A 15,558-nucleotide genomic window follows, 5' to 3' on the forward strand; every position below is an offset into this window, starting at 1 on the left:
GGCTGTTTCTGGTTTCTGTTTTTTTTTAGTATGGGGCCCAAACATTTTGCTTTCTGGTGCTGAGTGGCAAGAAATAGGGAACAACAACAAAGTTTGAGTTGTCTATGATGTCACTCAGAAAACAATGTGAAAAACATGCAGAGTAATCACTTTTACCCATCCATAAATCTATATGTTGTGTGCCCACAAAATCATCTGACCCTACTTTCAGGAGCAACTGGAGAAACCATACCGTGCCTGGCCTCACCTGCCTCTGCCCTCTGTCCTGTGATGATATGCTTTGGTTCCAGCCAACCTCCCCAACTTCCTCAGACCACCCATCGCCTCCCTTACACAAAATTAAGAAAAAAATACCTGGCATCCTACCACCCTCCCACACTACCCTTAGCGCAAATATTCCCTCCATCTCCCAAACATAAAAAATACCTGGCCTCCTGCCACCCGCAGCAATCATCTGCTGAGCATAATTCCCCCTCTCACTCATATTACAAAAATCCAGACCAACAGCCACTCACCCACCACCCCAAATTGTCTTTTCTCCCCCTCCCTACTCAAAGCTGTGCTCTCACCCTTAGACTGGCAGGCCAGCACCATGCTGACATGCTGAGTGAGAGCTACTTGTCAGTGCAGCATCAGCTTCTCTGTCACTACGGGACAGGAAGACCTGAGGCTGTCAGGGCCGTTGGTGCATGCACCTCCCTCTCACCTGTGGAGATCTAAGGGAGGGTTTAGAAGGCAGGGTGCCACGAGTGACTAATTCCCCTGATAGGATAACAATGAAAAACAACTTTTGTTTTCCTACAGTTGTTTTATCATAGCAGTAAATAACTGAATTTTGAAGACTTCAGAAAATATCTAAGCATCCAGATTGCGATGACATCACAAATTATAATAAACAATATTTTATTAGTTGATCTATTCAAGCAAATATTCTATCTTGACATTATGTGTATTAAAAAATGATTGAGGTTTTAGGGCCTACGCTTATAGTTGGCAGGGAATTTCATAGTAATTCATAGTAATTCCACAAATCAGAATCAATCTTATCACACCTGGAGTTTGTGGAATTATCCCAAATTTAGCTTTAAATCGAGAATATCGTAAGGAAATATTGTTTCTTCATGTTTTTCGGGAACTAAACTCAGCAGAGCTACTACTAGGTATTTGCTTGTACTAATGCACATTTTTATATGGATCAACGCAACTGCTATTGGTGTAATATTGCATTACTTCAAATAGTAAAACGGTGTTAATATGTTGCAAACCACTAACTCCAAATTTGTATTTCTCATCTTCTCTATATGAGGACCTTTTGCTTTGACCACGTATGTAAATTAGTTTGTTTTGAAAATATATCTTTCTCCTACATTTAGGTTCTACAGAAGAAAGGAACTCCATGCAAAAAGCTTGCTCCCATTTGAAAACAGCAAACTGCTTTGCATTCGCACCACCTCCTCCTCCATCTATTATTCATCTGGAAATCGGACACAAAGAAACTTTGCTTCCAGGAAATCCTATTGCTCTTGACATTAAGGTTACCAAAGATTCTCCGCAGCCAGAAACAATAAATCTCACGGTCGGCTGTCAGCTGCAGAGCTACACTGGGAAGACTATAGCAAATCTTGCATCCATCAAGAAGTCCATCGAGCTTGGAGAGAATCAAGGTACTATGAAACCTTTCTCATAATAATTACATCTGGGTTTTGATAGTGCAGCTGCCAGACAGATTTACTGCTAACAATACACATAGAGTGGGCTTTGGGTCAGCCTCTTTCAGCCAGTGGCTTCATTCCAGTGGCCTCTTTGGTTTAAGACTTTGTCAATTACATCTTGTCTCAGCCCAGTGGAAGATTCATTTCTCGGCTAACATGATTGTGTTTCAATATATCCTTCTGCCTTCCATCACGTTTGTATTAGCTTACAACCATACCTTTAGATATTATCTGTTTTTATTCCATTAATTAATGGTTCGCAATTGGTACGCAAATTACCAGTCTCAGAAAGATGAAAGTCTACTGTTGCTTTTACCAATGTTAGCAGCAACTGTTTAAGTCACTAGGTCATCTTGTAGACCCTCACTCTGATCGCTGTGCACACAGATGCAACATCAGGTCAGTCTGACCATATCACCCAAAACTTGGTCCAATCATTGTTGAAAAATCCCAGAATGCCAGAACCTCCAAGGAGGAATGTTCTATTCAAATAGTGCTTTACGTGTTTATGTTGAATATTTTACCTCATTGGGTGCAGTGTTCTAACTGTATTGTATTTCTTCTTCCACGGACTTTACTGATCTTTTAAATGCCCTCTCTCCATACCTCTCTCTGGATATTGTACAAACAGGCACACACTCACACAAATATTACACACACACACACTTACACATATATATCAAAGACCTTACCTCTGGCTTGAACCATTAACCATGAGAGCTCTTAACCAGTTGGCTACAGCAGATGTGGCTCAACCTTGTTTCCTAGAAACGTACTTGGACCATCTTTATGAAGGCCAGCCATATAAAAGTATATTGTATGGAAGGCACCCTCTTGTGTAATGCAGTGCACACTGTTGTTTTCTCAACTGATATGATAGTCCTCCAACAACCAACCAGCATAATCACATCCCTCCTCATTACTACCTTCCCGTTGATGTAATGTGTTGCCCTTCTTCACATTCGTTCTGTCACATTAATCTGTCGTTCTAGAGCTGTGTCCTCCTCTTTATATTGCTGAAGTGAATCCAGATTCTCTTCTGGTAAATGTGGCAACTTATAAATAAATGAATACAAATTACAATTCTCGATTTACTTGATTAACAGTGTTAACATATATATGGTGGACCATAAACAAAACCCTTCGTGCACAACCATAATGCATCAAATGCTAATATCTCTGGTTCAGATTAAGATTTGCACTTTGTGGAATGGCCAATGGGGCAGCACAATGCTGGTCAGCCTCGACCTTTGTGAATTGCCAGGTGTTCAGCATGTAACCAACATCTGCATAGCTATTGGCCTTAATCTGCCAGGTAGTTGAAAGGACGCCTTCACCCTTGTTTCTGTGGCAAAGCAGAGGTAAAGCCTTAAGAAGAGTTAGTAAAACGTTTTACAGCATTCAGGAAAACCAATTTTTACCTTAAGGCAATTGTGAAAAATTGTTTTGTTACAGGATTCTCATGAATTCAGGTGCAGGTGTGCATTGCAAAAAATACTTATGTGATGTAGGGATGCGAGGAAACTTTGTCATGTATGCAGTGCCTACTTTGTCCACACCACATTCATGAAAAAAATGCCCTTAGGGGCAGTGCACCCAACAGATGGTGTACATCTCTAGATGAGCAATCACAGGTGCTATAAGTCATTTTGCATTTTGCATATTCTTTTTTTTGTTTTTCATATCTTTTGAAATGTTACCTTCTGTCAATAGTGGTGACCAATGCTGACTCTAAAGACCCATAAAGAGTTTTGTATTTCCACCAATGCAACCATATTGTGTCCTATTGTGGCCACTCAACTCTCCACTAGTGTTTTCCAAAGCTGTTGGATGAGTCCATTATCTGGATGCTCTATGGTCATGAAGTACCTTAGATTGGGCTTTACGACTGCCTTCTCTCCCAGTGACTAACATTTTTGACCTGCACCAGGGTTTTTGCCCACATCCAGCTTGGCATTGATCTCTGTCTGAATAGAGGGCTCTTGTAACATCAGGAACCTTTGGATCTGTGGCTGGATAGGTTTCTGTTATGTAGGACGGACATGCTCTGGCCTGCTGGAGAAGGTAGCATGACATTTCCCCAAAGTGTACCATATCAGAGGAAAGCCAAGAATAACGTTTTGGTTACACCCTCAGTGAGGCAACTTTACAAAGTCATGTCAACAACTTATTTATATTGAATTTTTTTCACTAATTTGGAATCCAAAAGACCCGATAAATGTTTTAGGAGGAATCGCATTCATAATTTCTGTCTACATCACTCATTTCCCACACTCAATTTCTCTGAGAACATCTCATACAGATAGTGAGAGCCACTTCAATGTTGACACTAATTGCACTCAATGTAGCCTTAAATTCGCCAAAGTGGACTGTATGGTCCAGTTAAAGCCATCACTTGTGTGGCGGCGATACCCCACTGCAGTCGGCTTTAAGGCCTTGTAACATTCTACTTATTATGGCAGAAGATTCTAATAAAAGAAAAATGCCTCAGGAGACACATTGGTATAAAACACACCACACGTTCAGGGTTTCACCTTCCCTCTTCCTACGGTTCCCACTGTCAGTGAACGACAGGTGATGGCGGGACCATGAATGCTGGTGACCAGTGGAGTACAATCAATGTCATTCAGTTCCAGTAGGAATGAGGGTGAGCGAAGCCTCAACACCCTCTTCCTCTGCTCTGCCAAGCAGACTTGTGCCCGTCATTCGAAGGGAAAGAAGGTGAGGCCAGTGCTGTTAAGGGTTTACACTCCAGCCTCTCGAACCTCCCACTGCCACTCCTTGACACTGCAGAGAGCCTCTCACTTCAACAACCACAGTCAATGCTTCCCACACTTCACTGAAATGACAGTTGTTCTCTACCAGTGCTCATAGCCCATTGCTACTCTACTGTTTTCAACAGAGCTGAATTAGACCCACTGTCACTCACACTAGGATACAAATGCTCATACACTTGCACCCACAGGCAAGCACTTCCAAACACACATAATTGCAGTCAGACTTCCCTCAATCTCGCTCTCTTACACACTCTGTCTCGTGCACAATCCTATCCATATTCCACCGACTCACACTGACACACTCAAAACACAATCACTCATGGTCACAACATGCTCTGAGTGATCTTCAAACAAATACACTACACACACCCAATCAGCAGCTCGCACTGCTGCATAATATGTAAAAAAAAACATTGACACACCAATAGATTTCGGATAGGCGAAACCTATTGGCTTTGCCAATCCTTGTTGTACTAAATTCTAAAAGATGCATAGACTTAACGGGTACTAAAATGTGTCCAAGATTCTCTGCAAGTCTGAACAAGGGATGGTTCCGATCACAGAAGATTTTTTTTTTTTTTTCTGGGGTGCAATGGAACAGAAGTCCCAGTGCACTTAAAGAAATACTAGATAACTGCCCAGGGTATGAAAATTAGGACGTTTAGCTGGCAAATCCCTGTTCGGATTACAAAACTTGCATCTGTACAATGCTGCACAGACAGTTACACTGACAATTCAATCGACATCAGCAAAATGCCAACATTGCACTAATAGCTAGGCGCGGATGTTGGTTTTCCACTTGCAAATGTCTGGTGCAATTTATGAAATATGAAAATTCTGGTGCAAAATGAGACCTGCCATGGTGCAATATATGTAGCATGGCCTGGGTTCAGTCATATGTACTATTCAATATGAATGCACTAGCATTTGGGTCAATCCATGCGATCTGGTCTAGATTTTCAGCCATATTTACTAAGCATTATTATGCACGTACTATACTTAATTAACTATTATTGATGTTTTCTTTTCTTGACAGCTTCTGTGCCTGTTGAGATCCCTGCAGACGTGTACATGAAGGCATTAGTTACAGTTGAAGATGAACTTCAAATCAAAGTGAATGTTATTTCTGAAGCTGTGGGCAGCGAACAAACCTACAGCGTGGAAAAGATCATAGCCTTCCAGTATCCACCTATCACCGTTGACGTAAGTGGATACGTTTCAAAAGTTGAGCGTATTATTGTACATTCATCGCGCCCTAGCAGCAGTCTGCACACTTAAAATGCCACTGGATGCTATGTTCTTGCTTTGAAACAGTTTATATCATTCCTTTAATTTATCCCCAATCTTTGCGAAAGGCTTGACAGGCGGTTATCTGCAACCTAATGTTACCAATTACTTAAATAGAGTGGGCTTTGGGCCCTCCCAAAGTAGTATTTCTACTTCATCTTAAACTACTAGCTGTTTGGTGTATCGTTCATCTACCAATTAAGTGCTTGAAAGCAAATCTTTAGGGACTATTTAATCAAAGGAACGCTACATAATCGCACATTAAATTTGTAATCTCATACATGCACCATTTCCAGCTGCGGTTTTTCTTTGTTCTTTCACTGCAGCAGGGCTTCAAAAATATTTTAGTCAGGACTCAAAATTGAAGTCAGACTTATAAACTTTGCCAGGTCTATTGGCTTTGCCACTGCTTACTCTGTTCCCCTCATATGTTGTACCTTAGGGATAATGGAGAAAGTGTAGCATTGGCGGCTGGCACCCCAAATATTTGGGGGGGGCAGCCACAGACTAGCAGTGTAAGGTCAACGCCAAAGCTGTTAGTCATGGCTTGTTATAAACATAGTTTGTAACAAACCACAACTAAGAAATCTGGTGTTGAGGCTGAAGGTAGAAGTGTGAGTCTTACAGAGCATCAGAGGGTTAAAAAGAATAAAATAAAAATGTACTCACACACTGCATGCACTGGCTCAGTCCCTCATTTCTGGTCTGGTCTGCAGCAGGTTTCTAAGCCAAGCTGAACACTGCTCTCCTGCTGCTGATAATGTAATCAGCATAAGAGTAGCATCCATCAGGATTGGCTGGAGCGGACTGCCCCGACGCTCCTGCAAGCACTAATGGCCTCTGCCTGTTCTCCACCAAGCTGTCTTAGACAGCTGAGAGACTCGTTTATGCTGCAAGTCAGGCTGGTTGTTGCAAGATGGCCGGCGAAAGTGACATTCTCACCCTAAACTTGTGGAGTGAACAGGACTCCCCTGCCGCCAGTCAGCAGCAGTGGCCCGCCCACAAACAGAGCTCGGTCTGGGGAAAGCGAAAAGTGAAATGGTAATAAATTCACTTTATTAGCATTTTATTTTTCACCTATTGTGGCACTGGCAGCAGTGGGGCGACTCTCCTCTGCCCTAATGGAGGGGTCACCGCTGGAGCTTAGCCTTCATTGTAATTTTTTTTCATTAGTTTTTCATGAGTTCGATTTTAACAGTGATCTGTATAATTCCTGCTATGTGCAGTTTTTTTTGTGCCCTTAAGATTTTTTTGGTTTATTGATTTAGCACAGTATTTGGTTTATTTCTTTTATTTTTGTTCAACTTCTCTCCTCTCCCAGGCACTGCCCTCTCGCCATTCCTTGATAGTCCTGCACACCAGCCTTTTCTAGTCTGACCTTTAGGACAACTCTAGCTGGCTTGCAAAACAATTGCTTTCCAAACAAAAATAAATCATACATAATATACATACAGAGGAGATTTTGTTCAGTGGTCTTCATCCATTTGCATGTTAAATCGTCCTTCACACTTCACTACTGCCCATGACGGCAAATAGCAGGGGCAAAGGTATCAGCTCACTTGACATTGGTTCTCTTGACTTAGAGTAACGACATTTTTCATCTGCACATCTGCCTAAAACAATTGTCTGCAATGCCAGGGCCAGCGAGCCAACATGTCCTTTGTTTTTGTTATACATTTTGTTTTAAACTTTACTTAATAAAAACAAATGCATTCTAAAGGAAACAAGCATTGTAAATGCCAATAGCTGTGCCCCTGGCCAATAAAGCCTAGACATAGTGCCTTGTGATTGCTTGTTAGGTATGATGTTAAAACTACAGCTATGCACTAGTGCTCAAGTAATGGAAAATGCATATAAGGGATTTGGATCAGCATCCTTCAGCTATTGCTTACTCTGTCATTCACATTTTGGACCAGCCTACAAGTCAGTGCACTTAGAGTAGGGCTATGGGTCCCAACCTTCAGCCATTGCATTGTTGAAAGCGTCGTTTACATTTTGGATCTGCCAACAGAACAGCCATTCATTGACTAACTGTATTTATCTTAAAAGACCACATTTTGCTCCTTTAGGCCTGATCCTGCACCTGGAAGACTGAATAATGTGAAGCAAAGGTGTCTGCACACATACATGTTCTGCCAGCTGACTCAGTCACACAAGAGTGGCAGGAGAAGCATATGTTGAGTGCTCAACCGTAGAGAGCCACACAGGCTGTACTCTTATCGAACAGAACTTAAAGCCCTGCACAGTCAATGGCCTTTGCTTTGAGGGCTGGCAGATTCACTGGTTTCATATGTCTCCTAGCTTTTCAGGGCACGTTCTTGCTTGACGGCATTTTTTATATGTTTTCCGAAGACAGCAGCATACCCGTTAACATGTATGTGCCTCGAGGGTTCTGCCAGCATTGATCGCTCGTGTACACTGAGTTCAACGTCAGTGATGCCTCTTTCATAAAAGATGTACAAATTAAGGAAGAAAACCTATCATCAGTCTGTTTGAAGTGCTAGATTTGTTGTCCTGAATATGTCAGACAACAAACCAGATGATTCTAAAATCAAGAAAATATTAAATATAGAGGCAACACAGACTGCATAGTATTCAGCGGTGAATAACTATCTAAGAATTTTTAGTGGGACTTGAACTTATGACCACCACAACTGCATCCAACTTTTTAATATTTCGAACAGCAAGAATAATTCTGACAATGTTACTCAGTATTTCTCAGTTCCAAAATCAAGGGCATGGTTACTGTAACCACAGTCAAACCAACATCACAGCAATACACTTCAGTTCCACCAGAAGTTGTATAGGTTTCAAAGCAGTAATTTGTATTGAAGCTATTCATTCTACAAAGACATTATTATAATCTTACGTTACATAAAGCAATCCCAAAAGGAACATGAACTATTGACACTGTATCAGTGAGTCGTAGTATATTACAAGTACTTCACTGCTGTTTTTTGGAGAATAAACCTGTGTTCGCAAGTAGGTGTAGTTTACCAAAGGTTCCGATACAGATTTAAATGGTTGCAACACGTTTTTTACCACCCTTATTTTTAGAGTTTACGATGTCAGACAGAAAGCACAGAGAATGAAACATTATAGCCAAATCGATAGCAAACTAGTTGCCCATATCATGTGTCCCCAACTCCCACCGCAGCCTGGTATAATACAGGATCAATATATGTACAAATGCAGGAGGAAGCAAGTGGTCAATACAGTGGAAATTAAGATTAGAGTCAGATACAGGTAATCGATAAGAGGCATCTATGGAATAGCAGATATCCCTTCCAGATTCGGCAGTTAAGCACGTTTCAATCCCCTACATCTGTAGCATCATCCACCTCAGAATCAAAACCATCATCCTTATTGTACCATTGAAATTGTTCCAATAACATTACCTGAGTTGCAAAGTTGTCCTGTGCTTTTTTGTCATATCTAATCAGTTTAAGGTGTTGCTTATCCCCTATCGCCCATTCCAGGACATCTCGGACCCAGTGATCCTCCTGGTGCGACCAAACTAACATCCAGCTAATGGCCACCCATCTCTTAGCCAGGAGGAGAGCCAGCTGTATAAACCTGTAGGGCATCTTTCTGCCCTTAGGTTGTGCCACCATTCCCAGCAAAGAAATATGGGGTATAGTTTGAGAGCAGGAGACCTGTGGCCATTTCGATCCATGGCACCACCACCCTCACAATTATGTTATGTTGTGCAAAGTTTATTTCTATAGCGTAGAACTCACTCAGGAGAATATCCTGGCGCTAAACCAGGAATTGCGTGGTCAGAGCGAGGTTTGAGGCTAGCTGAGCAGCCACTTCTTCAGTTTCTTGGTGAATTCAGGAACTGAAAAGGAGCATCTGATGGGCAGGGACAGGCCATTCCAGGCTTTTGACGTGAGGCAGAAGAAACTTCTGCTAGATCTAGTCTGCGTAGACTGGTGGTGGTGGTGTGCTTTTGATGAAGTATGTGGCAGCAATGATTTGTAAGGTGTGGGGTGTGTGAGGAGCTTGAAGAGTGCTTGTTTGCTGATTGTTTTTTGTGTGATTGAATTTTTCAGAATGCTTATGGGTTTAGTGCTGTAATATTGATCACAGCACCCCAAGTCTGAAAATTGCAAAGGAAGTGCATGGTGGGGTTGGGGGCAGGGCCTGGCCCAATGCTAGGATCCACAGCCAACCCATTGCTGCGTGCAGCCATGGTAAGCACGGCAGGGGGTATTCCTAGTTAGGTATGGTAATAAAATATTATTTCATTAAAAAAAAAAAAAAGCCCTTGAAATGTATTGAAAAAACAGAGGGTAAAGTCATGTCATACTTCGGTATAGTTACAATACCTTACTTTATATTAAAAACAATCTCAAGAAATTCACTGAAAACCAAAAGGTCATAGTGACATAACTTGGTGAAAAAGTCAGTTAAAATGTTACTTTTTGAACAAAAAAAATCATAAAATTCACTAGTTATAGTTAACCGAAGTAACTATAACTTGCGCTCCAACCATGCACTGCTTTATACTTTATATATTACATCACTCATGACATGTTCTATGACAACTCACATTACATAATTGATTACAACACTGTGCATAGTGGGGGCACCACGCACATGCGCTCCCCAAATTTAAATAAAATGTTATTGGGGTCCCAGGAGAGGGCTCCTGGGGGCAGATAAAATATCAGGGAAGGGGACTTATCCATGCACCCCTCCCATATTTTAATGAAAAGCTTTAAAGTGCAGCAACCCCTGGGTGGCCACCCCACTCCATGAGTGATTTTATTGAAAAAGGATGACCCACCTTTTTTTAATTTTATGTGTTAAATATGTCTATCCATATATATGTCTGTCTATCTATCTATCTATCTATCTATCTATCTATATGTATTTTTGCTCCAAGAGGTCCCCCTACAATGTCTAGGTGGTCAAGTTAGCCCAACGCTTCCCCCCCCATTCAGTAATTTTTAATTTTGTTGTTTTAGGACACAGGGACTGAGTACCAGACGTCTAAAATCAATGCCGAACTTCTTTGTTGATGTGGGGCAGCCATTCAGATCGTATCTCTTGATCAGCCAGTTCAGCAGAACTCCAGTGTCTCTAGATGTCTATACACCTTGAACCCTAATTTCCCAAAAACTAGTATACAGATTTACACCTAATTTGGAGTCATTCTGTTCAGCTGTTTTGGCTGTAGCCGTTTCTAAAGTTCCTATTGGAAAGTGCATGGTGAAAATGTGTTTTGGGAACCCCCTCCTCATTTCTATTTCTAGGCCACTGCTTGACAGACCAATCGGGAAGTTTCCAGGAAGTAGCTGAAGTGGATGAACCTTTTTTTTTCCCCAAATACTTTGTGAAATGGTGCTAATGAACAAGTTACTTCTCTTCGGTAATGCATTATCTGGTAGAGACTCTGACTAGCTGCAAATTCCATACCTTTGGAATTTCCTGGTGTCCGCTTGGAATCCAGATTTTTTTGCTGAGCAGTACCCTGCGTGCGCCGTCAGGTGACATCGTTCTGATCCACGTGGCGTCGTTGGAGCCATCTATGAGGTCACAGTCACCTATAAAGGTACCACTCCAGCATGCGTACGTCATCTTTTTTCCAGGAACTAACACACCAGAAGCACAGAGCCATGAATAGAACTAACAGTTTGTCTATGTAAAAAAAAAAAAAAATCTAGGGCCCTGAAAGGGACAATCTCTGACTCGATTAGACATATCTACAAAGCGAGGAGGCATTGGAGGGTGTAAGGAATCTGCAGCTAGATAGAGTCTCTACCAGATAATGGGTTACCGAAAGTAAGTAACTTATTCATCTGATAGAGACTTCTAGCTGCAGATTACTTATCTTTAGAATAAATACACAAGCCATAACCTCCTGTCGGTGGGCTGCGGGTAGATCTTCTTACACTAGAAAGTCCTGTAGGATTGAATGGGCAAAGTGTCCATCTCTCCGGACCTGATTGTCCAGACAGTAATGTTTTGCAAACGTGTGCAAGGATGCCCACGTTGCTGCCTGACAGATATCTAGAACTGGAACACCCTGTGCTAGCGCAGTGGTAGCAGCTTTGCCCCTGGTGGAATGAGCCCTCAAGCCCTCAGGAGTCTGTTTCTTGGCCAGTGTGTAGCAGATCTTGCTGCAGAGAATGGCCCAGCGTGAAATGGTTTGTTTCTGCTCTGCCTGACCCTTCTTTGCTCCCACATACCCCACAAAGAGTTGGTCATCCACCCAAAATTATTTTGTGCGGTAAAGATAGAACAACAACGTTCTTTTTGGGTCCAGTAGGTGGAGTTGCTCCTCTTCCGTAGAGGGATGTGGTGGAGCAAAGAAGGTAGGCAGGGTAATATTAGGACCCAAATGAAATGGGGTCACCACCTTGAGAAGGTAGTTCTGAGAACTACCTTGTATGGGAACATGGTGAGATACGGTGGCTTAGATGAAAGAGTTTGCATCTCACTCACCTTCCTGGCAGATGTTATTGCACCTAAGAAGGCTGTCTTGATGGTGAGTAAGGGCTCAAGAGATCACACATGAGAAGTGTGAGGACCAGATTTAAGTCCTATTGAGGCATAACAACGGGTGTAGGGGGGAAACATATGTGCAAGAAATCTGTGTACAATAGGAGACTTGAAAAGTGAAGGCTGATCAGGCAGCCAAAGGAACGCCGATAAAGTGGAAAGATAGCCTTTGAGAATGCTAGAGGCAACCCTGCTGGGCAATGGATAGTATAAAGAGAAGGCTGTCAGAAAGAGAAGCAGAAAGAGGATCAATAGATCTTTCTGCACAATAATATACAAAGCGTTTTCAATGGCAGGCGTATACCGTTTTAGTGGAGGGACGCCTGGCTGCCAAAATAACTTTGCATACTTTGGAAGGAAGGTCAAAGGCCATCAACTGTTGCCACTCAATCTCCATGCATGCAGATGCATAGTTGACAGGTTTGGGTGGAGAAACTTCCCCTGCTGTTGCGACAGAAGATCCTCCCGAAGGGGCATCCTGATCAGATCAATGCTCATTTTCAGAAGCTCGGGATACCAGACTCTCTGTTCCCAGTCCGGAGCCACTAGGATTACTTGGGCCTGGTCATTTTTGATCTTCTTGAGAACTCTGGACAGAAGTGGTATAAGGGGAAATGCGTATAGGCAGCCTGAACTCCATGTGTGACGAAAAGCGTTGCAGAGCGATTTCCACTTTGGAAAATCCAACGCGCAGTACTTCTGACATTGTGCGTTCTCTGCGGAGGCGAGCAGATCTGACCAAGGCTCTCCCCACTGCTGAAAGAGTCCTTGCGTCACCTCCGGATGGAGACGCCACTCGTGATCCACTAGGCATCGATGGCTGAGTTTGTCTGCCCATGCGTTCAAAGAACCTGCCAGGTGTTGAACCACCAGGGTTATGCCCTGTTGTTCCAACCATGTCCAGAGATGTGGGACCTCTTGACAAAGGGTCCACCACCCCACACCGCCCTGCTTGTTGCAGTACCACATTGCGGTAGTGTAGTCCGTGAACACCTGCACTATCTTCCCTTTTACAACAGGAAGAAATACTTTTATTGCCATTCTGATAGCCCAGACCTCCAGTAAATTGATACGGAGTCCATTCCACCAGATACCTTTGATCTCTACTGCTCCCAGATGGCCACCCCATCCTAGAAGTGACGCATCTGTCACTACTGTGAAATCTGGCTGAGGAAGGAAGAGGAGTCTGCCTCTGACCCAATCGCAGTTCACTAACCACCACTGCAGGTCTTTTGCAGTTCCCTCTGAGATCTGAACCATGTCAGTAAGATTTCCCTGATGCTGTGCCCACTGGAACTTCGGGTCCCATTGCTGAGCACTCATGTGCCTTCTGGCATGCTTGACTAACAGGATGCAGGAGGCCATGAGGCCCAACAGCCCAGAGTCTGTGTCACCAAAATCCAGGATAGAGGACCCTGAATACCCTGGACTCACTGCTCGGAAGGATAAGCAAGAAAATGCACTGTGCCCAGAATAGCTCCAATTAAAGGGAGCTTCTTAGAGGGAGTCAAGTGTGACTTTGACACGTTTATAGTGAACCCCAGTGAATGCAGGAGGTTTGCTGTAGTCTGGAAGGTGAGTGACGAGAGCCTGGGGTGTAGGAGCCTTCAACAGCCAGTTATCGAGGTTGGAGAGGACATAAATCACTAACCTGTGCAGATGAGCTGCTACCACTGCATCACTTTTGTGTACACCCGAGGGACACTCGTGAGACTGAAAGGGGGCAAGTAAACTGAAAATACTCGTGACCCACCATGAACCGCAAGTAGCGCCTGTGAGCAGGGAAAATATGCATCCTGCAAGTCCAGTGCTACGATACAGTCTTCTTGGTTTGGGGCAGACAACACCTAAGCACGAGTGAGCATCTTGAATTTCTCCTTTTTGAGGAAGAGATTGATGTCCTGTAAATCCAAAATAGGGTGAAGACCCTTGTTCTTTTTGGGTATCAGAAATTAATGGGAACAACAACCACTGCCTACTTCTGACATCGGGGACCCTTTCCATAGCTCCCTTGACCAAGAGAGCCATAACTTCCTCACAGAGCAAGATGAAGTGATCCTCCATCAGCCGTTCTTTTAATGGAGGCATAGAGGGAGGGAAAGACTGGAAAGAGAGGGAATAGCTCTTCTGTATGATCTGCAAGACCCATTTGTCCGATATTATGGATCGCCAGTGAGGGAGATAAAATGTAATCTTCCCTCCAACTCGAAGCTTGTGGTCTTGCAGAATCATACTAGATGGACTTGGGCGCTGGTTAGGAGAGGGGCTGGGGGGGTGGATGACTTCTGGCCAGACCCTCTGGGTCTGAAAGTACCACAACTTCGTCCTTGCACAGGATATTGGCCTGACCGAGGACGGTGGCTGGTCTGTGGATGGCGTGGTACCCCACCCCTTCCAAATCCTTGAAAGGGGCAAAAGGCAGACTGCTGGCCAGGGGGCGCTGAGAGGCCCAAGGACCTGGCTATAGCCTGAGTATTCTTGAAGCACTCTAGCGCCGAATATGCCTTTTCACCGAATAGGCACAAGGCATCGAAGGGTATGTTCATTAGGTTTGCCTGGACATCCCCCAAAAAGCAAGATATACCAAGCCAGGCGTGGCGACAAAGGGCCACCGTCAATTAAATCACCCTACCCAGTGAGTCAGTCGTGTCAAAACCACACCCTATTGTAAACTTCGCTGCATCTCTCCCATCTTTGACAGCTTGTGAGAGTGTGTCTTGCACACCCTCCGTGACCTGTGGCAGCACCAGTGCCACTGTATCAAATAAAGTATGTGAAAAACGGCCCAATAGGCATGAGTTGTTTACAGACCTCAATGCCAGGCTGAAGGAAAAAAACATTTTCTTCCCAAGCTGATCCAGCCTTTTGGATTCCCTTTCCAGGGGAGCAGAAGGGAAGGCACCATGCGAAGTGGAGGCCTGGACCACCAACCTCTCTGGGGTGGGGTGTTGGGTGACCAAACTATGATAATTTGGAGCTGGGCGATGGCGGTGGCAGCCAATTGTCCTATTTACAGGAGCCCCTGTGCTGGTTTTGGACCACTTCCCCAGCAGGACATAATTGAGGGCTTTGTTAAAGGGTAACATTGGTTCCGATGTGGAAACCCCTGGCTGAAGTACCTCAGTCAGGAGGTTAGTCCTGACCGGCACTGTAGGCAAATCCAGGTCCAAGACCTCAGCTGCCCTACACACCACCATAGCATACGAAGCTCCCTCCTCCATAGCCACAGTAGGAGGTGAGAGCATGCCAGTTTCTTGAGAGGTGTCCAGTCC

The 15,558-nt window shown here is 43.7% G+C and overlaps 1 protein-coding gene across 1 annotated transcript in view; it reads left to right on the top strand.

The window, feature by feature from the left end:
- Nucleotides 1-15,558, top strand: part of TGM4 (transglutaminase 4) — a 172,200-nt gene that overhangs the window by 134,315 nt on the left and 22,327 nt on the right. The window contains exons 11-12 of the mRNA XM_069211512.1: nucleotides 1,374-1,664; nucleotides 5,526-5,692. Of these exons, the coding sequence (XP_069067613.1) occupies nucleotides 1,374-1,664; nucleotides 5,526-5,692 (458 nt within the window). The remainder of the gene's footprint in view (nucleotides 1-1,373; nucleotides 1,665-5,525; nucleotides 5,693-15,558) is intronic.

Source organism: Pleurodeles waltl, chromosome 10 (assembly GCF_031143425.1).
Source record: "Pleurodeles waltl isolate 20211129_DDA chromosome 10, aPleWal1.hap1.20221129, whole genome shotgun sequence".
Classification (NCBI taxonomy): Eukaryota; Metazoa; Chordata; class Amphibia; order Caudata; family Salamandridae; genus Pleurodeles; species Pleurodeles waltl.